Source organism: Oryx dammah, unplaced genomic scaffold (genome assembly GCF_014754425.2).
Source record: "Oryx dammah isolate SB20612 unplaced genomic scaffold, SCBI_Odam_1.1 HiC_scaffold_26, whole genome shotgun sequence".
Lineage (NCBI taxonomy): Eukaryota > Metazoa > Chordata > Mammalia > Artiodactyla > Bovidae > Oryx > Oryx dammah.
In genome coordinates, this window is record NW_024070210.1 from 49,456,358 (window position 1) to 49,480,371 (window position 24,014).

General features: G+C 37.7%; 1 protein-coding gene across 5 annotated transcripts in view; it reads left to right on the forward strand.

Moving 5' to 3' along the window:
• Nucleotides 1-24,014, forward strand: part of TCF12 (transcription factor 12) — a 394,295-nt gene that overhangs the window by 176,860 nt on the left and 193,421 nt on the right. For all 5 annotated transcript variants that reach the window (XM_040226604.1, XM_040226606.1, XM_040226602.1 and 2 more), the window contains one exon: nt 15,513-15,615. In XM_040226604.1, coding sequence (XP_040082538.1) covers nt 15,513-15,615 — 103 coding nt within the window. The remainder of the gene's footprint in view (nt 1-15,512; nt 15,616-24,014) is intronic.

Sequence of the window (24,014 nt, forward strand, 5' to 3'; positions counted from 1 at the left end):
AAGGTAAGTCAGAAAGAGAAAGAAAAATATTGTGTATTACACATACATATGGAATCTAGAAAAATGGTTCTGATGAACCTAGTGGAAAAGGGACTTGTGGACACAGTAGGAAAAGGTGAGGGTGGGATAAATTGAGAAAGTAACATTGACATATATCCATTATCGTGTGGAAAGCAGATCGATAGTGGGAAGTTGCTAAATAATACAGGGAGCCCAGCCTGGAGATCTGTGATAACCTAGAAGGGTGGAATGGGGAAGGGGAGGGAGGTTCAAAAGGGAAGGGGGATATAGATAGATAGTAAGGACTGATTAGCTTTGTTATGGCAGAAACCAGTGCAAAATTGTAAAGCAATTCTCTACTAATTAAAAATGAAAAAATGAGTGGCTTTAGTCATAGGAGTGGGAAGAGGTAGCGTACATGACACGTGGTCCATATCACCATGGATCATTACATAATCCAAAAGTATTGTCCCAAGTATTCTACTAGGATATGCAGTATTGATTTAATCATGAACTATGAATTATTATGTCTGTGAGTCAAATTCTAAAAATCAGCATCAGCTAGCATCGTTGTCATGGCAGTAAGAGCCTACACAAAACTGGGCATCAAGACAAGGTACTGGCAACTAAAATATCTTACTTCTGTCAAATTTGCTGTATCAACACCTGGATATAGTTTTATAGAACCTTCAGATGAACTAAAGAACCTAATGCAGATTAACTCATTTAACAAATATGTCTTGAACATTTTTCGAGGTAAAGCACTGACTGCCTTTGTACCCAGGTTAGACTATTTAAGATAAGAGTGTAGCTACATAAGGGTTAAGTGAACTAATAAGGAAATGTAATGGTCTTTACTTTGCTTTCTGCCACCTGGAAAGTACATCACAAATTGGATACAGTTTATAAGTGAACTTTTGGAAGCTTTCTTTCAGAAGTTTGGGGCTGTCTGTGGAGAACTTTCTGATTCTGTAACAGGAGACATTTTCCCCTAAACAACAGCACATTTCTTTTCTAGATAATAGTTTGGTAATATCTAGTAAATTTAAAGTTGTACATACTCTGTAACCCAATAATCTTATTCCTAGGTTTTAATCCCCCCAAATTTTCACATTAAGTTCTCACACTTGTGTGTGTTAATCATTCAGTTGTGTCCAATTCTTTGTGATTCCACGTACTGTAGCCCACCAGACTCCTGTCCATCGGATTCTCCAGGCAAGAACACTGGAGTGGGTTGCCATGCCCTCCTCCAGAGGATCTTCCCAACCCACGGATCAACCCCAGCTCCCCTGCATTGCAGGCAGATTCTTTACCATCTGAGCCACCAGGGAATAGAGAAGACTATGAAAAAAAATTGGATTTGGAAAGAGGATTAGATAGGGATAAATGAAGAAAAAGAGGTCGAATGGTGGATATGACTAGCAAAGTTGATGTAACTGATACTTTGAGAGTGGCTCACTGCAGTAGGGTGCCTTTCCCTTCTCCAGGGGATCTTCCGGTCTCAGGAATTGAACCCAGGTCTTCTACATTGCAGGTAGATTCTTTATAGTCTGAGACCCCCAGGAAGCCCCATCCTTGTATAGACATATTACTAAAATGTTTATAGCAGCCTTGTTTGTTAATAGTGGAAAATGGGAAGCCAGTTAAATGTTATCAAAAGGGGCCTGGAGAGATAAATTTTGGTATTTTTATAAATAGGATATTAATATATTAGTAAAATGTATATACCAGTGTTGCACTTTTCCAACATATCAGTCTTACATATTGACTGTTAAATGAGTATAGAAAAAAGTATACCATTAGGTACATTCTAAAACATGGGGAGTGGTGCTCCGTTTAGTTAGAGAATATGCATATTTAACAAAAGTATTAACTAATGCATGAAAATGATTTTTAAAAGAACAGGTATAGTGTTTACTTCTGAGAATTTGGAAGAATTACATAGGGTTTTAAATAGTGACAGTTTTATTTCTTGAGTTGTGGATACATACATGACTATGTATTACATACATCTCTCTATGTTTGAACTATTTTAGAAACATTTAAAATTGGAAGAAAGTGTGTCAAAATGTTGTTGGAATTTCACTGTAGGTAAAAAGGGAGTCTTTTTTCTTCTACTTAGTTGATGCTGTTTGTTTATATTTCCAATTTTTTATAATGAGAGTATGTTATTTGAGTCATCTTAAAGAAAAAACAAACTATATTTTTAGGAAAAATAAATGAATTTCATAAAAATTTTAGAAAATAATAGGCAAGTAAGATTACATTATAATTTTCTAGTTTTTTTTTTTTTTTACAAAGAGGTTAATATTATTATTCATATACCAGCAGTATATTTTCAGTTCAGTAGCTCAGTTGTGTCCGACTTTTTGCAGCCCCATGACCACAGCACGCTAGGCCTCCCTGTCTATCATCAACTCCCAGAGTTTACCCAAACTCATGTCCATTGAGTCACTGATACCATCCAACCATCTCATCCTCTGTCAGCCCCTTCTCCTCCCTCCTTCAATCTTTCCCAGCATCAGGATCTTTTGAAATGAGTCAGCTCTTCACATGAGGTAGCCAAAGTATTAGAGTTTCAGCCTCAGCATTAGTCCTTCCAATGAATATTCAGCACTGATTTCCTTTAGGATGGGCTGACTGGATCTCCTTGCAGTCCCAGGGACTCTCAACACTCTTCTCCAACACCACAGTACAAAAGCATCAATTCTTCAGCACTCAACTTTCTTTATAGTCCAACTCTCACATCCATACATGACTACTGGAAAAACCATAGCCTTAACTAGACAGACCTTTGTTGGCAAAGTAATGTCTCTGCTTTTTAATATGCTGTCTAAGTTAGTCATAACTTTCCTCCCAAGGAGTAAGCATCTTTTAATTTCATGGCTGCAATCAGCAGGGTGACAATGTACAGCCTTGACGTACTCCTTTTCCTATTTGGAACACTTTACACATATAAAGGTTTACTAAATTAACTCAAAATGGATTAAAGACTTGAACATAAGACCCGAGACCATAAAACTCTTAGATGAAAGCATAGGTGGTAAGTTCCTTGACGTTGGTTTTGGTAATAATTTGGGGGGTTTGATACTAAAAGCAAAGGCAACAGAAGTAAAAATAGACAAGTAGAACCATATTAAACTAAAAAGTTTCTGCATATAGCAAAGAAAACTGTTAACAAAATGAAAAAGCAACCTATAAAGTAGGGGGAAATATCTGCACATTATACATCTTCTGATAAGGGGTTAATATAAGGAACTCACACAACAGTAAAAAAACAAAAACAAGCAATCCAATTAAAAAATGGGCAGAGACTCTGAAAGAATACAGATGGCCAAGAGGTACATGAAAAGGTGCTCAATACCAGTAATTGCTGGGGAAATACAAATCAAAAGAGGTATTATCATACACCAGTTAGAATGGCTGTTAACAAAAAGACAAGAAATAACAAGTGTTGGCAAGGATGTGGGGAAAAGAGAACCCTGTGCAGTCATGGTGGGACTGTAAACTGGTGTAGCCACTATAGAAAACTGCATGGAGGTGCCTCAGAAAAACCTTAAACCTAACATGAAAAAAGTGAAAGTGTTAGTCACTCAGTCTGGTCCGACACTTTGCCATCCCACAGACTAGCTCACCAGGCCCCTCTATCCATGGGATTCTCTGGGCAAGAATCCACGTACCCAGACAATGGACACTGGAGGGGGTAGCCATGACCTTCTCCTGGGGATGAAACCTGGTTCTCCTGCATTGCAGGGAGATTTACCACGTGAGCCACGAGGGAAGCCCCAAAACTAACATGATCCTACAATTCCACTTCAGGGTATCTATCTGAGGGAAATGAAAACACTAATGTGAAAAGATACACGTATCCACATGTTCACTGCAGCATGATACAGAATAGCCAAGATACAGAAGCAATCTAAGCTTCCATGGATCTACTGACAAAGAAAATGTAGATATATACAACTGAGTACTATTCAGCCATATTTCGTGCAACACAGATGGATCTTGAGGGCACTATGCTAACTGAAGTAAGAGAAAGACAAATATCTAACGATTTCACTGATAAGTAGAATTTTAAACAAACAACTGGAACTCACATACAGAGAACAGACTGGTAGTTCCGAGAAGCAGGTGGGCAAAACTGGTGAAACCTTTCAGTTTAGCTTACTCATAGACAAACATACTGATTTTATACTTGTCTTAGTGTATCCTAGGCCTAAAAAATCAGAATGTGTATTTTGAGATCTTTAGGAGTTCAGTTCAGTTGTTCAGTCGGAAGCAACAGTTAGAACTGGACATGGAACAAAAGACTGGTTCCAAATAGGAAAAGGAGTACGTCAAGGCTGTATATTGTCACCCTGCTTATTTAACTTCTATGCAGAGTACATCATGAGAAACGCTAGACTGGAAGAAACACAAGCTGGAATACAGATTGCCGGGAGACATATCAATAACCTCAGATATGCAGATGACACAACCCTTATGGCAGAAAGTGAAGAGGAGCTAAAAAGCCTCTTGATGAAAGTGAAAGAGGAGAGCGAAAAAGTTGGCTTAAAGCTCAACATTCAGAAAACGAAGATCATGGCATCCGGTCCCATCACTTCATGGGAAATAGATGGGGAAGTGGTGGCAACAGTGTCAGACTTTATTTTTTTTGGCTCCAACATCACTGCAGATGGTGACTGCAGCCATGAAATTAAAAGACGCTTACTCCTTGGAAGAAAAGTTATGAGCAACCTAGATAGTATATTCAAAAGCAGAGACATTACTTTGCCGACTAAGGTCCGTCTAGTCAAGGCTATGGTTTTTCCAGTGGTCATGTATGGATGTGAGAGTCGGACTGTGAAGAAGGCTGAGCGCCGAAGAATTGATGCTTTTGAAGTGTGGTGTTGGAGAAGACTCTTGAGAGTCCCTTGGACTGCAAGGAGATCCAACCAGTCCATTCTGAAGGAGATCAGCCCTGGGATTTCTTTGGAAGGAATGATGCTGAAGCTGAAACTCCAGTACTTTGGCCACCTCACGCGAAGAGTTGACTCATTGGAAAAGACTCTGATGCTGGGAGGGATTGGGGGCAGGAGGAGAAAGGGATGACCGAGGATGAGATGGCTGGATGGCATCACGGACTCGATGGACGTGAGTCTGATGAACTCCGGGAGATGGTGATGAACAGGGAGGCCTGGCGTGCTGCGATTCATGGGGTCGCAAGGAGTTGGACACGACTGAGCGACTGAACTGAACTGAACTGAGGATGTTTAGGAATAATATAATCTAACAGATTTTAAAAAACATTTTATATATGCTTCATTATATTTTATAGTGTAATTTTTAATGTAGTTAATTTCATAAAATACATTTAGTTTTTTATTATTATACAGGAAACAAAATTGCTCTGCCAGATTACTTTAAACCATTTTCGAAAGCTTCGTCTCTATTCTTGCCTTTTTGTTGATTCGTAACACGCCATTCTTGATCCAGCATTAGTCCACAGCCTATGCTTTGAAGACTGTCAGAGAGGATAAAATCCATGAGTAATTTTAAGTAATGTGATTTAAAACACGTTCAGTATTGTTTTGTAAGCACTCCTATGAATTCTAATTAGAACACTTATAAAAATATTAGAGTGAAAATTTTTAATTGCATACAGGTTTTAAATTACATGGGAAAGCAGTTTTTTCCTTTGCCTCATGACTTATTTTTCTCCTTTAAAAATACATGAAATTTTTAAAAAATCTATGTATAATATAAATATGATCTATTAATAAAGCTCTTGCAGGCAAGTATAAAGTCAGTATGTTTGTTTAGGAATAAACTGAATTCATAAGATTTCCTCAAAATTTTATGTATGATGCACTGTATTTCATAGTATAATTTTTTAAGATAGATAATTTTCTAATCGAGTTCACTGTTCTTTTCATTATTTAAAATTTTTTGCTTAATGGAATATCAGTTCTTGAACTAGAACTTAATGGCCTTTGTAAGTTTTGCCAGTTAATGGGAAGAAGGCAAAAATCTATACGTTAGAAACCATCAACAGAATATTTCTTGTCTGAACTTAGTGTCTATAGTTTTGGGGAGAACCAGATAATGCTTGGTGCTAAATTTTATTTTTTTAATTAAGTGTTGTTTTCTGTGTTCTTACAAGCATCAGTTCTTCTGGTACTGCTTATTTATAACCTTACAAACTAAAGTAGCATAAATGGGGTAGTATTTTTTAAATAAAATAGTTTATTTTACTTCTTTTTGTACTTGTAGTAGAAGAATGTTTTCACTTTTTATGTATTATATGTTAATGAATTTCTGATTTTGATGTCATCATTGTTTGAGGAATTGAGATTCAAAATCTGTTAAGGGGGGATGATAGATGAATTCCAAAGACATACTCTGCTTGTAAGCTTTTATTGAATAAGAGAATATGGAATTGAACAATGGAGAAATGGAGATCTATAATACACAAATAGTCTGCCAGGATTAAGTCTGATTGTTTCTAACAGATAACATTAACAGTTACTTGGATAAATTTGTGAACATGAATGGCTCAACTTAGAATGGAGCTTGAATGAACTTTTTTCGGTGATCCTTTGTGATCTTATGTTCGGAAGTATTTTTATGTCATTGTGCTTAAGCAGTATTTCATCTGTTCATTTTATTTTCTAAGGATCCTTTCCACCTTTGTAAGATTTTGATTCTTCTTATCCTCCCAAGTAGTAGTTCAAGACTTGCTCTTCAGTCGGAGGTTTTGGTAATTCTGTGAAACCACTTCTTAGCATTCATAAAGAAAAAGTTACCTGGAGAGATTATTCATCCTCTCAAGAAAAACTTAAGCTCTTAGTTCACATGCGAAGTTCTGTGCTGGTCTCTTTTGTAGTGATAAAAAGGAATAAAACTTTGTTGCCTTTTAGTAACTCATGGATCTGGATGACAAAACCCAGATCTATCAAGAAATTTTATTATTAACACCTGATCTATTTAAGAATAGCAGAACCTTAATGTATTGATTATTAAGTAGCTTTTTCAGAGGTAGACCTGATTGATTAACTGAGAGCATTGTTCATTTTTCTTTCCTTAAATGAACAGATTTCGTTAGTCACATACTAGTGTTTGTTAATGTCCCTGTCACTAGTGATAGGATAGTAAGTGATATAGACACAGTTCCTACTTTCAGGTAACAAAATATTGTGATCACATCAACTCACTTGTCTTTTTCATAGATATATTTAACTGAAAGAGACACTTTAAAGGATTTGTTTAAAAACTATAACTTTATATACATAGACATTTATTTCCCTGTCTGTCATAGGAGTAAGTCAGGAAATACAATTCAGTTCAGTTCAGTCGCTCGGTCATGTCCGACTCTTTGCGACCCCATGAATCACAGCACTCCAGGCCTCCCTGTCCATCACCAACTCCCGGAGTTCACTCAAACTCATGTCCATCAAGTCGGTTATGCTGTCCAGCCATCTCATCCTCTGTCATCCCTTTCTCCTCCTGCCCTCAATCATTCCCAGCATCAGAGTCTTTTCCAGTGAGTCAGCTCTTTGTGAGGTGGCCAAAGTATTGGAGTTTCAGCTTCAGCATCAGTCCTTCCAATGAACACCCAGGACTGATCTCCTTTAGGATGGACTGGTTGGATCTCCTTGCAGTCCAAGGGACTCTCAAGAGTCTTCTCCAACACCACACTTCAAAAGCATCACTTCTTCAGCACTCAACTTTCTTCACAGTCCAACTCTGACATCCATACATGACCACAGGAAACACCATAGCCTTGACTAGATGGACCTTTGTTGGCAAAGTAATATCTCTCCTTTTTAATATGCTGTGTAGGTTGGTCATAGCTTTCCTTCCAAGGAGTTAAGCGTCTTTTAATTTCATGGCTGCAGTCACCATCTGCAGTGATATTGGAGCCCCAAAAAATAAAGTCAGCCACTGTTTCCACTGTTTCCCCACCTATTTGCCATGAAGTGATGGTACCAGATGCCATGATCTTCATTTTCTGAATGTTGAGCTTTAAGCCAACTTTTTCACTGTCCTCTTTTACTTTCATCAGGAGGCTTTTTAGTTCCTCTTCACTTTCTGCCATAAGGGTGGTGTCATCTGCATATCTGAGGTTATTGATATTTCTCCCTGCAATCTTGATTCCAGTTTGTGCTTCTTCCAGTCCAGCGTTTCTCATGATGTACTCTGCATATAAGTTAAATAAGCAGGTGACAATATACAGCCTTGATGTACTTAATCCTTTTTCTATTTGGAACCAGTCTGTTGTTCCATGTCCAGTTCTAACTGTTGCTTCCTGACCTGCATACAGATTTCTCAAGAGGCAGGTCAGGTGGTCTGGTATTCCCGTCTCTTTCAGTATTTTCCACAGTTTATTATGATCCACACAGAAATCCAATAAGTATACTTTTTTCCTCTTTTAAATTTCATATGTTATTTCTTATTTTTATTTCTGTTTTTACATCTCTTTGAAGTGTGACCATTCATTTATATCAGGCCTCATTCTGAGCTTTCTCTGGTGTCTTATGACTTTTGGCTGACTATGATTGCAGCCATGAAATTAAAAGACGCTTACTCCTTGGAAAAAAGGTTATGAGCAACCTAGATAGCATATTCAAAAGCAGAGACATTACTTTGCCGACTAAGGTCCGTCTAGTCAAGGCTATGGTTTTTCCAGTAGTCATGTATGGATGTGAGAGTTGGACCATGAAGAAGGCTGAGTGCCGAAGAATTGATGCTTTTAAACTGTGGTGTTGGAGAAGACTCTTGAGAGTCCCTTGGACTGCAGGAAGATCCAAGCAGTCCATTCTGAGGGAGATCAACCCTGGGATTTCTTTGGAAGGAATGATGCTAAAGCTGAAACTCCAGTACTTTGGCCACCTCATGCGAAGATTTGACTCATTGGAGAAGACTTTGATGCTGGGAGGGACTGGGGGCAGGAGGAGAAGGGGACGACCGAGGATGAGATGGCTGGATGGCATCACGGACTCGATGGACGTGAGTCTGAGTGAACTCTGGGAGTTGGTGATGGACAGGGAGGCCTGGTGTGCTGCGATTCATGGGGTCGCAAAGAGTCGGACACCACTAAGCGACTGAACTGAACTGACTGAACTGATACTAGTTTTGGCCACTTAGAGGTATAGGATTTCAATACTTGGTATGAAATCTTGTGGCTCTTTGAATACCAAAAATCTCTGGTTATTTGTTCAGTCCAGTTAGAGAAGCTAGCACCTTATCAACTTTCTTTCTGCTAATTATTGGGTGTTCTGTGGAAAAAGTATTTGAACCTTTATGATATCTGAAGCCCTGCAGCATTTTAAGGATTTACCAACTGAACCCTCTCATCCATCTGTCATTTATTGAGCACTTGCTATGTATGTGACAAACATTGTTCTGGGGTGTAATTGTCAGAAAAAGAGACATGGTGCCTGCCTCTTCAGAATTTGTAAGACGTAATCATCTCTAACTGAGATGATACTAATAATGGCTAGCATATATTGTGTTGCACATAGAAAAACTCATTTAATCCCTATAACAACCTGTGAGATAAATATATTATTATTATCCCTATTTTACAGATAAAGAAGCTGAGGCAAGAAATGTTACTTTGTTTCAAGTCACACAGCTGGTATGTGGCAAAGATGAAATGCAGGCCTGTTAGTCTGGCTCCAAGAATTCCACGTTTATCCACTATACCTATACTGTGCAATTATAACATAATTATGGTATAATTTAAATGGATGATTAAATCGATAAATTCAGTAAGTGTGAGCAGTGATATGATGGAAATGCTTGCCACTATGGGAGCCGAAAATGAATTCACCCAGTTTGATTAGGGTCAGGGAAAGATTTCTGAGAAAGTAAATCTTTATTGAAAGAGCCTTTCTCCCCATCCCTTTTTATCTATTGAAAAGAATTGAAAATAATATGGTAAAATAGGATTATACAGTGGTTTTCATACAAGAAATAGCTGCATGGTTTAGGAAAAAACCCTTTTGGGGAGAGTTCTCTGATGATTATGCCATATTTACTGGTTGAGTGAAATAAAATTTTTAAAAGAGCTATTTAAAACATTAGCCAGCAAAAAAAGTTCTTGTATTTTTGAGGAGACAGAGGACAGTAGATCAGTATTGTGTAAATAGCAGTAGCTGCTTTGTTTTTTAATCAGTTTGTTTATTATTTATGGCTGTGCCAGGTCTTTGTTGCTGCGTGGGCTTTTCTCTAGTTGTGGTGTGCAGGGCCTGCTCTCTAGTTGTGATGCTTGGACTTCTCATTGTGGTAGTTTCTCTTGTTGCAGAGCATAGGCTCTGGGGTTCATGGGCTTCCGTGGTTGTGGTGCATGGGCTCAGTAGTTGTAGCTCCTGGGCTCTAGAGCACAGGCTCAATAGTTGTGGCACACGGGCTTACTTTGCTCTGTGGCATGTGAGATCTTCCTGGATTGGGGATTGAACCCATGTCTGCTGCATTAGCTGGTGGATTCTTCACTACTGAGTCAGCAGGGAAGCCTTGTTTTGTTTCTGATAGAACAAAAGATTGGTTTGCTTCTGTGCTGTTTAAATTAGTTGAAAACGGATAGCAGCTTTAATTGATTGTTGTCTTATTGTCACAAGGACTAAAGTTTCTAAATTCTGTACCATAAAATGAACATAGAGAAAAGTGAAATATTTTGTAGAATATACTTCATAATATTAAACTTTTTATGAAGTGTTATGCATTCATAAGTGGGATATTTAAAAACTGGAAATTATAATTTAGATATTAAATACAGAATGAACAGTTTTTGTAAACTCTGTGTATCAACTGATTTTATCAGTGATTTATCTTTTGAGTGCTTTCCATTTTTATTTTAAGGCAGAAACTGTTTTTTAAGGGTGTGTTGGGAAATATTTTTGTGGTTAGTAGCATACTTTGGCTAAAAAGCTACTATGATAGATGATTCTGATAATTCTGCTTGGTCCTCCATAATGTAGTGTTTATCATCTCATGTATGAAAATCTCATTTTTATTAATGAAATTATTATCTATTTTCCTGGTAAAACCATTTCCCAGAATTTAGGATCTTAATTCGCAGCTCTAGGGGGTCAGGTTTGGCCCCCTTTTATTACCACAGTGATGTTCTATCAGTTAAAAATATGCATCATGAAAGTTCTGTATTTAATGATCTCACTGGTTTACTTTATATTCCATAATTGAAAAAGCATTCATTGTTCAGTACCATTTGACTGATCTCCTTGGGCTCCATTTTAACAGTTGCTTGTTTGGCTTTTGTTCCTTTCTTGTTACTCCAACCTTTCCCTCTGGGCAGTCACCTTCTGCTCATTTTCTCCTGCCCTTTGATGTTCTGGCTATTCTGCTGCCTCCCTTGCTTTTCTATCAACTCCATTCAGCATTATACCTTTTGCCCTTCCTCCTAATAGACATCCATGCTTTTTGCTTAACTATATGTGGTACTTAAGGGGTCTGCTGTTTAAACTCTTGGTCAGCCAACTCATTTCTTTCATTAAAGCTCTATTTGACATCTATCTTCTACTGAAAACTAAATGGATGAGTACTTAACTACATGTATAAAAATATAATGTTACTCTGATTGCTTTAGATTTTTATGTTAACTTTGATATTTCCCCCTAATTTTTACTTATCTGGAAACTTACCATGTTTTAATGTAGTTCTGATTGGTGGGGTTGGGGCGGGGGGAACTCAGCTATCACCTCTGCAGACTTGAGTTTTTCTTTTCTATATATGAAAAAGATCTTTATTTCTAGATTGTCTAGATTTTTGCTGCTAGAAGTGTGGTGCATGGATAAGTAAGCATAACTATCACCAATTGGTTATAAATGCAGAATCAAACTGGAAGAGAAGAGTGAAAAAGCTAGCTTAAAACTCAGCATTCGAAAAAAAGAAGATCATGGCATCTGGTCCCATCACTTCGTGGCAGATAGTGGCAGAAACAATGGAAACAGTGACAGACTTTATTTTCTTGGGCTCCAGAATCACTGCAGATGGTGATTGCAGCCATAAAATTAAAAAGACACTTACTTTGCCGACAAAGGTCCATCTAGTCAAAGCTTTGATTTTTCCAGTAGTCATGTATGGATGTAAGAGTTGGACCATAAAGAAAGCTGAGCTCCGAAGAACTGATGCTTTTGAACTGTGGTGTTGGAGAACTCTTGAGAGTCCCTTGGACTGCAAGGAGATCCAGGCAGTCCATCCTAATGGAAATCAGTCCTGAATATTCCCTGGAAGGACTGATGCTGAAGCTGAAACTCCAATACTTTGGCCATCTGATGTGAAGAACTGACTCATTGGAAAAAACCCTGATGCTGAGAAAGATTGAAGGCAAGAGGAGAAGGGGCTGATGAAGGATTAGATGCTTGGAGTGGATCACCGACTCTATGGACATGAGATTGAGCAAGCTCCAAGAGTTGGCAATGGACAGGGAAGCCTGGTGTGCTGCAGTCCATGGGCTGGCAGAGTTGGACACAACTGAGTGACTGAAATGAACTAAACTAGTCAGTAGATATGAACATTGAGGTTTGCAAAGCACTGTTGTAGGTATTACCCAGCTAGTTGACACAGTTAACATGCTGACTGAGAAATACCTATGTTCATTTTCTGGAACCGATCTTATTTAATTATTTGTAAATTGTTTAAAAGTAATTTTCTGGGTGGGTATCACTTCCACTACGAGAAAGCAATGATAAGAATAGTCTCAAACAGTAGCCAGTCCAAGTTTTTCAAGTAAGGTCCTGGCATACATTCCTGGAGAAGGAAATGGCAACCCACTGCAGTATTCTTGCCTGCAGAATTCCATGGACAGAGGAGCCTGGCAGGCTGCAGTCCATGAGGTTGCAGAGTCTAACACAACTGAGTGGCTCTCACTTGGCATACATCGATCTAAAACTGACAAACATTTAAAGTCCAGTTTCATTGTTCCATCCTCCATCATCGCTTTGCATCTGGATGAAGACATCTTCCCTGGTAGCTCAGACAGTAAAGCGTTTGCCTACAATGCGGGAGACCCAGGTTCGATCCCTGAGTTGGGAATATCCCCTGGAGAAGGAAATGGCAACCCATTCCAGTACTCTTGCCCGGAAAATCCCATGGACTGAGGAGCCTGGTAGGCTACAGTCTGTGGGGTCACAAAGAGTTGGAAATGACTGAGTGACTTCACTTCACTTCCTTTCTTTTAGGCTGTGGCTTTTCAAAAATTCTATGCACTGAGGTGAACCTTTGAGGTATTAAGAAAAAATTCAAATTTCTATTTAATTTTTGTCTTATATGAATGAAATTATGACTTACTGAAATATGAAATGAGTTACATCAAATTTCACTATTAACACTATGGTTAATAGTGTATGTTTATGAGTAAACAGATACTGAGGGCCTATATTCAAATCTTGTTTGTATGTGATGACACAGATATAGATCCTCTGTGGTATAATATGACAATCTCAGATTTTATTAGTGGACTAAGATATAATCTTGTGTAACTTCTGTACTGTTCCCCGCTATATGTGGGTACACGTGGGTAATAGATAGTACTTACTGTTTTTTGTTTATGATTGACAGAAAAATAATTGTTGTGTTTTCTGAACATATATTAATAGGGGCTTAGAGTCTTTGCTTAACTGAAATATATGTGATGTATAAAGTTAATGTGTATAAAAGTCATTTGATGATACCCTGAAACTTAGATTTATTTATATACTTGTACTTTAGCGTTTTAAAACTTTTCAATGTTTTTATTTTCATAGTCATGAAGGGGGAAAGTTCTTTTTATTATTCTTCAAGAATGAAGAGAACTGAGAATATACAAAATTAACCTTTTATTATCCTTTAACATTGAAATGAAGTGTGAACAGCATGGATGACCTACAGATGCATTTCGTTTGGCATTTTTCAAGAGTAATAGTTATTTAATGCTGATAAGTAATATTTTAGTGAGTTTTTTTAAGCTTTATTGTCTTATTTGACTCTATACCTAAGAATGACAGTGGGAGGGAGGGGCAGAGGAAAACACTGAGATAAATGTGAGATAGTAGGATGTCACTTAGCACTTCAAGAGTGTTTAATTTTGAGCAACAAAAGTAAACTCTAAGGAGTGACCTTAGGCAGGAGCCATTCTGTTTTGTATATAGCCCCTGCTGCCTGTGGCTGTGACCGACAGGACTCTGGTTGTGGTTACCAGAGGACACCTTTGTAGTCATAACCAAGTTGTAAATGTCACCAATACTCTTTTTGAATGTCTATCACATGTGTATCAGTGATTCTAAAGTAGATAAAAATGAAACACAGATTCATTTGGGAGTTAGCACTCCCAGCAGATTAGTTTTAAACTGAATAGCAGGAGTTCTGACATGCATCCATAAGCAATTTTAATGATTTGACAGTTATTTAGCCCTCAATTCCTAGCCCTTTGGTTGAACTGACAGCATCCCTGCAAAGATAGTGAGGCCTGTTTCAGCCCCATTAATGTCTTCTTGAATGTTAGCCTGCGGTCTGGGTAATGATAAATGTTCAGTGATTGATGATTTTATAGTCCCAGGGGATTCTGGGTCGCTGCTGTGAGCCAAGGCAGTGAGTTTTTGTTCTTGTTGGGGCCTCTTGTAAGATTTTCTGATCTTTACTAAAATCACTTTAAGTTGGCAAAAGGGTAGGAACCACCTACACTTTTAAGTAGGGTTCAAAATCTCATATAGAAAGTATGATTTTGGAGGTGATGCTGTACTTAGTATGTATAAGAATCTGAGAACCAGAACAGTTATAATCCACTGAGCTTTTGTAACACACTTTATTTGTAAACTTTGGTATCTTTTAGGCTCCTTTGCTTTTAAAAAGCATGTTTTAAGTTATAAGGATAAATTTAGTAACAGCCATTGTGAAATAATAGCACTAGCTTTATTATTTTCATGGTGTTTGCAGTTTCATTTTTTAGATTCTTAAGAAATTAACTATCTTTGTGTTTTCTATTTTACATGGCTCAGTTTGTATAAGAGTATACATGGCTCAGTATATATAGTTATTATACTAGTATTAAAAGGAATATAAGCAGATCTTCTTTTACTAAATATTTGTTTGCCATTTAGGAAAGGATTCATTTCTAGTCTATTGATTTTCGATTATTTTTAATATCTTAAGTAAACCTTATAATTGCCCAATCCTTTATTGATAGGGTGTATGGAGGCAGAGAAAGGAGGATAAATGTTTTTCTAGTTTATTATAACTCATAAGTATACTTTCTTAGTTCATCCATTTAGAATTTTACTTTCAGGGATATAAAGAGATCAAAGCGCTAATTTTCTTTAAAATGTATATAGGAACTTTTTGACTTTAAAGTCTTAAAAAGAATAAAAGCAGCACTTCTGTTTAGTTTTTCAAGTAATGAACCAGAAACTTGGTTAGGAATGACCATTTGTAAGTCTGTATATTAATTAGATGAGTGTCATTATGCTCAATTAGCAGGACTGCCAAATAATCTTTTTAATACTCCGGTCTTTTTTTTTTTCCCCCCCCTCTAGGGTTTTACAGACAGCCCTCATTACAGTGATCACTTGAATGACAGTCGTTTAGGGGCCCACGAAGGCTTGTCCCCAACACCTTTCATGAACTCAAATCTAATGGGTAAGTTGGTAATTCTCTGCAAGTAGTCTTCACAAAGCCTCTTGGATCAGAGACATTTTTTTATCCCCTTGTCCAGGAAGGACACATAAGTATCTAAAAGAAACTTCCTAAGTTTCTAGGAGCATCTGGGTTTTCTCTATTCAGCCAAGTTTGCGGGGCAAGCGTTCAGAAATGTGGGTCCTTCTCTTAGAGCTTTATTGTCATTGCTATCAATAAAGGAGGCAGCAATGTTTTAACTGTCAGTGTTGGCAGTGTCTGTGACACCAAGCTTTATATATTTTGTACCTTCTGGGCAGAGAAGCATTTCAGAGACATTTGCTTTTAATTTACTATTTGTCTTAACAGTTGTATTTGTGTGGTAAATAAAAATATGACAGAGCAGTGATTTTAGGCAAATTTTATTCATGTTGGACAATATTTCTTGACAGTTTGATAAAAACTTAATAGTACATTTAAATATTGCGGCATTTGTTTTAAGCACTTTGGTTCATATTGGGGATTAAAAATTTTTTCTTTTTCTGTGTGAATTTGCAGTTTGAATGATATTACTGACCGCCTAAAACTGATTATTTTTGGCATAACCTTTAAGGTTAACCATTCTCTGTATCTCCCCCTACTCCCGGCAAACCTGCCCTCCCTTCCTCTCATTCTCTCTGCTCGCTCTCTCTTTTATCAAAGTTTATAGCTATTCAATCTGAAATGAGAAGCCCTCAAATTTTTCCCTGAGTTTGGATCCCTCTCTGTTTTTTAAGTGATACTTTTACCTTTCAGCAGAACCTGATTCAAAATAATCCATTTTATGACATTATTTTTTCCATCTTGTTTATGCTGAGTCTAAGCACATTACAAAAGCTTTATTTAATCTGTCTTACTGGTTGTCAGTGGCGTCATGTTAATATGGAAGGTTTGTGTAATTGACATTGATTTCATTACTTATTCTATTTCTTAAGGACATGACCTATATTGTGGTCTTAGAATTGTCCTTTTAAGACACAGCCATGCTAATCTAAGTGGATTACCCAAATCCAAAATCCTGGTGGTCGGCAATTTCTTTATAAATTGTTTTATTTTGCAGTCTTTGTTTATTTCCCTTATCCTCCATAAAGTGTGGTGGAGACAAATTCGGATGTGGATTTTGCCTAAGGCAGTTACCATTTTAAAGCCAGAGTCATTGAGTATGACACAAGGCTAAAATCAGTGGTAAATATTGTACTTAGAATGACAATTTGTTTCAACCATAAATGAAAGTGGGAATCCTGATATTAAATATATTATCATCTAGGTAAAAATCAGAATTAAATTTAGAACAAAATAATTATCCTTGCATTAGGCTAGGGAAAACTTTCTAATCTTTTAAATTTTTTATTGAACTTGCTATCAAAAAGTAAAATAGATGTGATACTCCAAATAGTTTCCTTTTGTAGTATATCTTTTCCCAAGTAGTATTTAATTTATAGTAAGTGTGGTAGACCAAACTATAGGCAGTGTTTTTGTAATTTTACATTGAACTAAGCTTTCTTAATTAGGTGTATAACTGAATTGTGAAAACTCAGAAATTGCCCTTTTTTATATTAATGTTCTTACTTTCATTTTTAGCTTACAGAGCTTACTCTTTAGAAGAATTGCATCATTATTGTAGCTTTGAGCAAAGGTGACTTAAAATTGTGAAGGGTACATTTTCATTATACATTTTAACTATCTAAGCTTAAAAATGTTAATTTACTTTTAAGAAAGGGGGAATGACATTAAAAAGGTGAGACAGATAGATTCAAAAGAATTGCAGTGATCTAGGCAGTATCTGATTTACTACACTTCCTTTTATTTTTAGTAAAAATGATCAAATGAGATATCTAACTGTTGAGTCCAAGCAATCTGCATGACAATAGCTAGCTTTGGGAAATGAATGTCCTTTAAATTGCAGAGCAGCTCCAAACAGCAGCAATTAATCCCACTTGGTGTGAGTTGAATTGAACTAATACCCTAGAAGGTGGGTCTGTAGCACTCAGTAGAGTTACAGTGGATAGATTCACTTTGTTAGCCATTTGATAATTTTAGGGGAGTTTTCAGGCTGAAAACCTGCAGCGTTAAAGCAGGACTGAGATGTACCTGGCAGTATTAGCAGTATTTGCAACTGCTGATACCTAATCATCATAATAGATAAAACCTTCAGAGTGATTCTGTGAATGATGAGTGCTGAGAAACAGTTACAACTAACTGGAAAGCAGTAACATATTTCATCATTGATGTCAACATGTAAAAACACCATTTAAGCGAGGGTGGGGGCCAGTGAAATTGTACATCTAGGGAATGTTGTTTTTCGTATTATGTTTAGCCATAATAAGCACATTTGCCTGAAGAAATAGTGGATTGTAAAGTGCTACTATCTTCCATGATGGAGCTCTCAAACACTAATGATTTTGTACATTGCAAAAACGAGAAATTTTTTCTAACAAGGGTTGATAATGATTCAATAATGAACAATTTGCCATAGAAACATGCACTTCTATATTCATTTAGATATTTTGAAGCATTTTACACAGGAAGGAAAGCTATTACGTTGAATCAGTTAGTGTTTCTTTCTAATGAATTCCAGAATTATCCTGTTGATTTGTCAGTATGGAAAAGCGTTTCTTTCTTATGTTTCAAGTGAAATAAGTACATCCTTTTGGCATATCACTAAGTAATTAGCATCAAACATTTCTGTATCATAGTAAAACTGCACATCAGTGAATTGCAGTAGTATCACCAAATCGTCTTATTTACTTCTAGCCTCTTCCAACTTTGGTCCATTATTCTACCCTTGGGCCCTTCATTGATTTCATTAATATTTGCTTCCCTTTACCTATTGTTGATTAGATGTATTTTTGGTGATGGTAGGACCGTTTTATTAATTGGACATAGAGACAAATTACTTTATAGAATTGCATCCCTTTGGTTTCCAGGTTATTGTAAACTGCTCTTACCTGTCTATCCCCCATGTCTATTAAAGCTTTACTTATTTTAGACGCTATGTGCCTGTGTTATCAATGGTAAACTTAAGATAGTACCCTCTGTTTTTTTTTTTTTTTTCCTGACACCTTTTGTGTTCCTTTCTGAGGCCTGTTTTGCCTCTAGAGATGTTTGGTTAATACTTTTATCTCTTAAAAACCAGAAACAACATATAGTAGTAGAGAAAAAGTAGAGGACTGAGAGTTAAAAGATCTGGATTGTAATTCAGATCTTGAAAAATAACCTTTATCTTTCAGATAAGGTTTTCCTGGATAGTCTAAAAGTTTCTGTAGCTCTAGAATTTTATTATTTCTATAACCATATGCAATATCTTTTATTCAACCCTGGAAAAGGCTACAACTAGAATTCTAATTGGTTTTGTGCAAATGATAAAACTAAGGTGCAAGAAAATTGTGTTTTTTTCCCTGAGGACATAGAGTCAGTAAGTGGCAAAACAAAACCCATGTCCTCTGACTCCTAATCAAGTATTCTTTCCATTAGGCACATTAGGCATATAAAATATTAGTTCTTTCTATGTAATGCCTTCAGGGTTTTACTAGCTCAGCATTTTCTTGGACTGTAAGTATGGACACACAGCTTTTGAGAGGTAATGATGAAGAAAAGTTCCATAGTGACATAACTTTGGGAAGCAATATATCACATGTCCCCTCTTAGAGATTCAGATTGTACTTTGAAATAGTAAAGACACTGGGGAAAACTGGGGTAGCTTATTTGTGTTCAGCCCATCATATTCCAGATTCAGATGACACACAGAAGCCTTTCAAAATGAAAAAGCATCGTTACCCTGTGGGGAGCTAGTTTTCCATGGAGGACACACTGGGACATGTTTGTAGCTGGTGTTAGAGGTGTGTGTGCATGCATGCACAGCTGTGTCTGACTCTTCGACCCTGTGGACTGTAGCCTGCCGGCCTCCTCTGTCCATGTGATCATCCCGGCAAGAATACTGGAATGGGTGGCCATTTCTGATAATGCAGTAGCTCAGTTCAGTTCAGTCGCTCAGTCGTGTCCGACTCTTTGTGACCCCATGAATTGCAGCACGCTAGGCCTCCCTGTTCATCACCAGCTCCCAGAGTTCACTCAGACTCATGTCCGTCGAGTTGGTGATGCCATCCATCTCATCCTCTGTCATCCCCTTCTCCTGCCCCCAATCCCTCCCAGCATCAGGGTCTTTTCCAACGAGTCATCTCTTCGCATGCGGTGGCCAAAGTACTGGAGTTTCAGCTTTAGCATCGTTCCTTTCAAAGAACGCCCAGGACTGATCTCCTTTAGAATGGACTGGTTGGCTCTCCTTGCAGTCCAAGGGACTCTCAGGAGTCTTCTCCAACACCACAGTTCAAAAGCATCAATTCTTCGGCGCTCAGCTTTCTTCACAGTCCAACTCTCACATCCCTACATGACCACTGGAAAAACCATAACCTTGACTAGAGGGACCTTTGTTGGCAAAGTAATGTCTCTGCTTTTTAATACGCTATCTAGGTTGGTCATAGCTTTCCTTCCAAGGAGTAAGCGTCTTTTAATTTCATGGCTGCAGTCACCATCTGCAGTGATTTTGGAGCCCCCAAAAATAAAGTCTGACACTGTTTCCACTGTTTCCCCATCTATTTGCCATGAAGTGATGGGACCAGATGCCATGATCTTCATTTTCTGAATGTTGAGCTTTAAGCCAGCTTTTTCACTCTCCTCTTGCACTTTCATCAAAAGGCTTTTTAGTTCCTCTTCACTTTCTGCCATAAGGGTGGTGTCATCTGCATATCTGAGGTTATTGGTATTTCTCCCTGCAGTCTTGATTCCAGCTTGTGCTTCCTCTAGCCAAGCGTTTCTCATGATGTACTCTGTATATAAGTTAAATAAGCAGGGTGACAATATACAGCCTTGACGTACTCCTTTTCCTATTTGGAACCAGTCTGTTGTTTCATGTCCAGTTCTAACTGTTGCTTCCTGACCTGCATACAGGTTTCTCAAGAGGCAGGTCAGGTGGTCTGATATTCCCATCTCTTTCAGAATTTTCCACAGTTTATTGTGATCCACACAGTCAGAGGCTTTGGCATAGTCAATAAAGCAGAAGTAGATGTTTTTCTGGAACACTCTTGATTTTTTGAGATGTGGGTTCAATTCCTGGGTCGGGAAGATCCCCTGGAAAAGGAAGTAGTATCTTTGCCTAGAAAATCCCACAGAGAAAGGAGCCTAGTGGACTACAGTCCATGAGGTTGCAAAGAGTTGGATGTGACTGAGCACTACTGCAGTGGCTAGCCGTTCTTTCTCCAGGGAATCTTCCTGACTGGGGATTGAATCCAGGTCTGCTGCCTTGCAGGCAGATTTCTTTATTGCTTGAGCCACCAGGGAAGCCCTATTACAGGTTACCTTATCCTTAGTGGTTTGGAATGTTTTCTTTCAGTGCATATATGCACTTTATTTCTAGCTACTCTCTTCCAGAAATAATTTCTTTCCATGCCCCTACCCTGCATACTCAGTCTGAAAAGCATCCTCTTTACAAAGTTAAAATGACTTGATAGCAGTTCTTTCTGAAACCATTCCTGTAACCTGAGATGAGCTAATGGTTTCCTTTTTGTCCAGTCTGCTGCTGCTGCTGCTGCTAAGTTGCTTCAGTAGAGTCCAACTCTGTGTGACCCCATAGACGGCAGCCCACCAGGCTCCCCCATCCCTGGGATTCTCCAGGCAAGAACACTGGAGTAGGTTGCCATTTCCTTCTCCAATGCAGGAAAGTGAAAAGTGAAAGTGAGGTCGCTCAGTCGTGTCCCACTCTTCGAAACCCCATGGACTGTGGTCTACCTGGCTCCTCCGTCCATGGGATTTTCCAGGCAAGAGTACTGGAGTGGGGTGCCATTGCCTTCTCCTTTTGCCCAGGTCTAGGAGAGACCAAACTAGTACCTGACATTATAAAAGGTTTCAGAGTTTCAAGAGTACTCCTGTGTAGACCCAGGTCCCTTTTATCTGAGTAATCAGGACTTTATTTTGAAAGCAGAAACTTCAATTAGAAAGTAACATTAATACAGCAAAATTTATATTATCCACTATATTTTAAGTGAGCAAAGAATTGTTGAACTTTTTAGTGTATTTTTTTTCTTCAGAAAAATTTTATGGTAATATAGAAAATGTCTTTTACTTCACATTTGAACCTTGTTAATTTTCTCTTCAGTTATTAACTGACTCTTAATTCATTTAGGTCTTAATCCATCAGTGGCTTTTGTGTATATTTAAAGGATTCTTTGGGCTTCCCTTGTGGCTCAGCTGGTAAAGAATCCGCTTGCAATGTGGGAGATCTGGGTTCTATCATTGGGTTGGAAAGATCCCCTGGAGAAGGGAAAGGCCACTCACTCCAGTATTCTGGCCTGCAGAATTCCCTGGATTATACAGTCCATGGGGTCGCACTTGATGGAATTTTCAGTCTTTTGCATGGTTTTTGGCTTTCAGTGAATTTCTTTTGTATTTGCTTTGTACCTCTGGGTCAGGAAGATCCCCTGGAGGAGGGCATGGCAACCCACTCCAGTATTCTTGCCTGGAGAATCCCATGGACAGAGGAGCCTGGGAGGCTACAGTCCATGGGTTCTCAGAGTCAACACTACTGAGCAGTTAACACTTTCACTTTCACTTTTCATGGGTTATTTAGCAAAAGATTGACCAACAATGCCATTGACTCATATCTCACTGATATTTTTTTCTAAGTTATCTGTCTTTAGTGAATATTTTCATCAGGCCACAATGTTGACTCAACTCTGCAACCTTGCAAAATGGTGTCTCCACTGACTTATATAAAGATGATCACCTTTATTTTTTATTTACCCGGTTCATTTGTTCATCATCGCTTGTGTGTATATTCTCTGTGGTCAGCAGTAATCTTCAGTAATCTGCACAATTTCATAGTGGATCAGTGGCATAGATCTGTTAAATGATTTTCCTTAAATCTTCCTGTTGTTTGTGTCTGATTCTCAACGAGTGAATCTGAATTCTGAGGCTATTCTGAGTTCTGCTTTTAGTGGGGTGGGTGAAAGAGGCTGTGGCTGCTTGGTTACTGGAAAACAAAAGCATTATACTTTTTTGTTAAGAAACTTCTGTAAACCTGACAGTTTTCCTTGATGTGTATAATCTCAGAACCACACCATGGCACACATGAGTCTTTGCGACCCTGTTTTGATTAGGGAAAGTCCTAGAGCAGGATCATCGGACTGTGGCTTCGATGTGGTAATGCTTCAGATTCACTGCTTATGGTTATAATAATATCTATATCATCTACTATAGGTTTTCTGAGTATTTTGTTAAAAATAAGTGCTAATTAAGTGTTAACTAAAATTCTGATAGAATTTGCTCTGGAATGGATCTTACAGGTCATCTAGCTCAATGGTTCTCAATTGGGAGTGTTGAAAGATATGTGATTGTCATAAGGACTGGGAATAGGGAAGAGGTGTGCCTGGTACTCCTTATACCTTGAAAATTCTGATAGTTTTCAAAGTGAAGGCTTAGTCCTATGTTCATTAGTGGTCATAATGTTTATGGAAGCTTTAATTAGCTACCAGATGAAAGTGAATTTTTTAAAAATTTGAAAGCATATCCTGAATGGCTTTGGTTTCAGTTACAGAAATGTTACCGTTTGAGGTATTCCTGGTAGTTATCATTCAGTTGAATAGCTGTTGTACTGTGTTAGTGCTACTTAGTAAGCCTCACATTTTAGTTAAAGTCCCTCAAAAAACTTGCTTAATTTTAGTGTCCACTATTTTTGTTATCACCTTCACATATCAGGTTATTTCTTTTTTTCTTAAAAAATTCAGATTTTGCTTTTCATAGCTCACGTTTTCTATGACTTCCAGGTTGACTTTGTTTTGGTGGTGGTGTTACTTGGAATTTTAGGTTTTTAAGAGTAGCAGTATTTGCTGTTCTACTTGCATGGGGGAGCTGTCTTGTATATATTACTGTATTTTCAGTAAATACTGTCCTCTTAAAAATATTTTTTGGCTAGTGGCATATGCATGGTGTAGTGTGATGAAGTATGTAACAATCATTCTTAAGTTGCATACTTGTTTTTCTCTTTGAGAATACCTCTGGAGAGTTGTCAGACTCCCCAGATTATATGAAATTTCTAGGGAGTCACAATTAAATGGGAGTAGAGTTCAAGGCCACTTCATAGCAAATTAAATCAATTAGTTTTATTTATAGTTATAAATTTTATTAATTTTTATTACATATTTTTCTATACTGATCCCTGAGATCAGGGGTTAGCAAACTTTTTTTTTTTTTTTTTTTGCAAGAAGCCAGATAATAAATAATTTAGTGTTTACAGCCCAGAAGGCAAAATCAGTGATACTATATAGGTACTTATATAACCATTTAAAAATGTGAAAAACTATTTTTAGCTCATGAGCTCCAAAAATAACAGT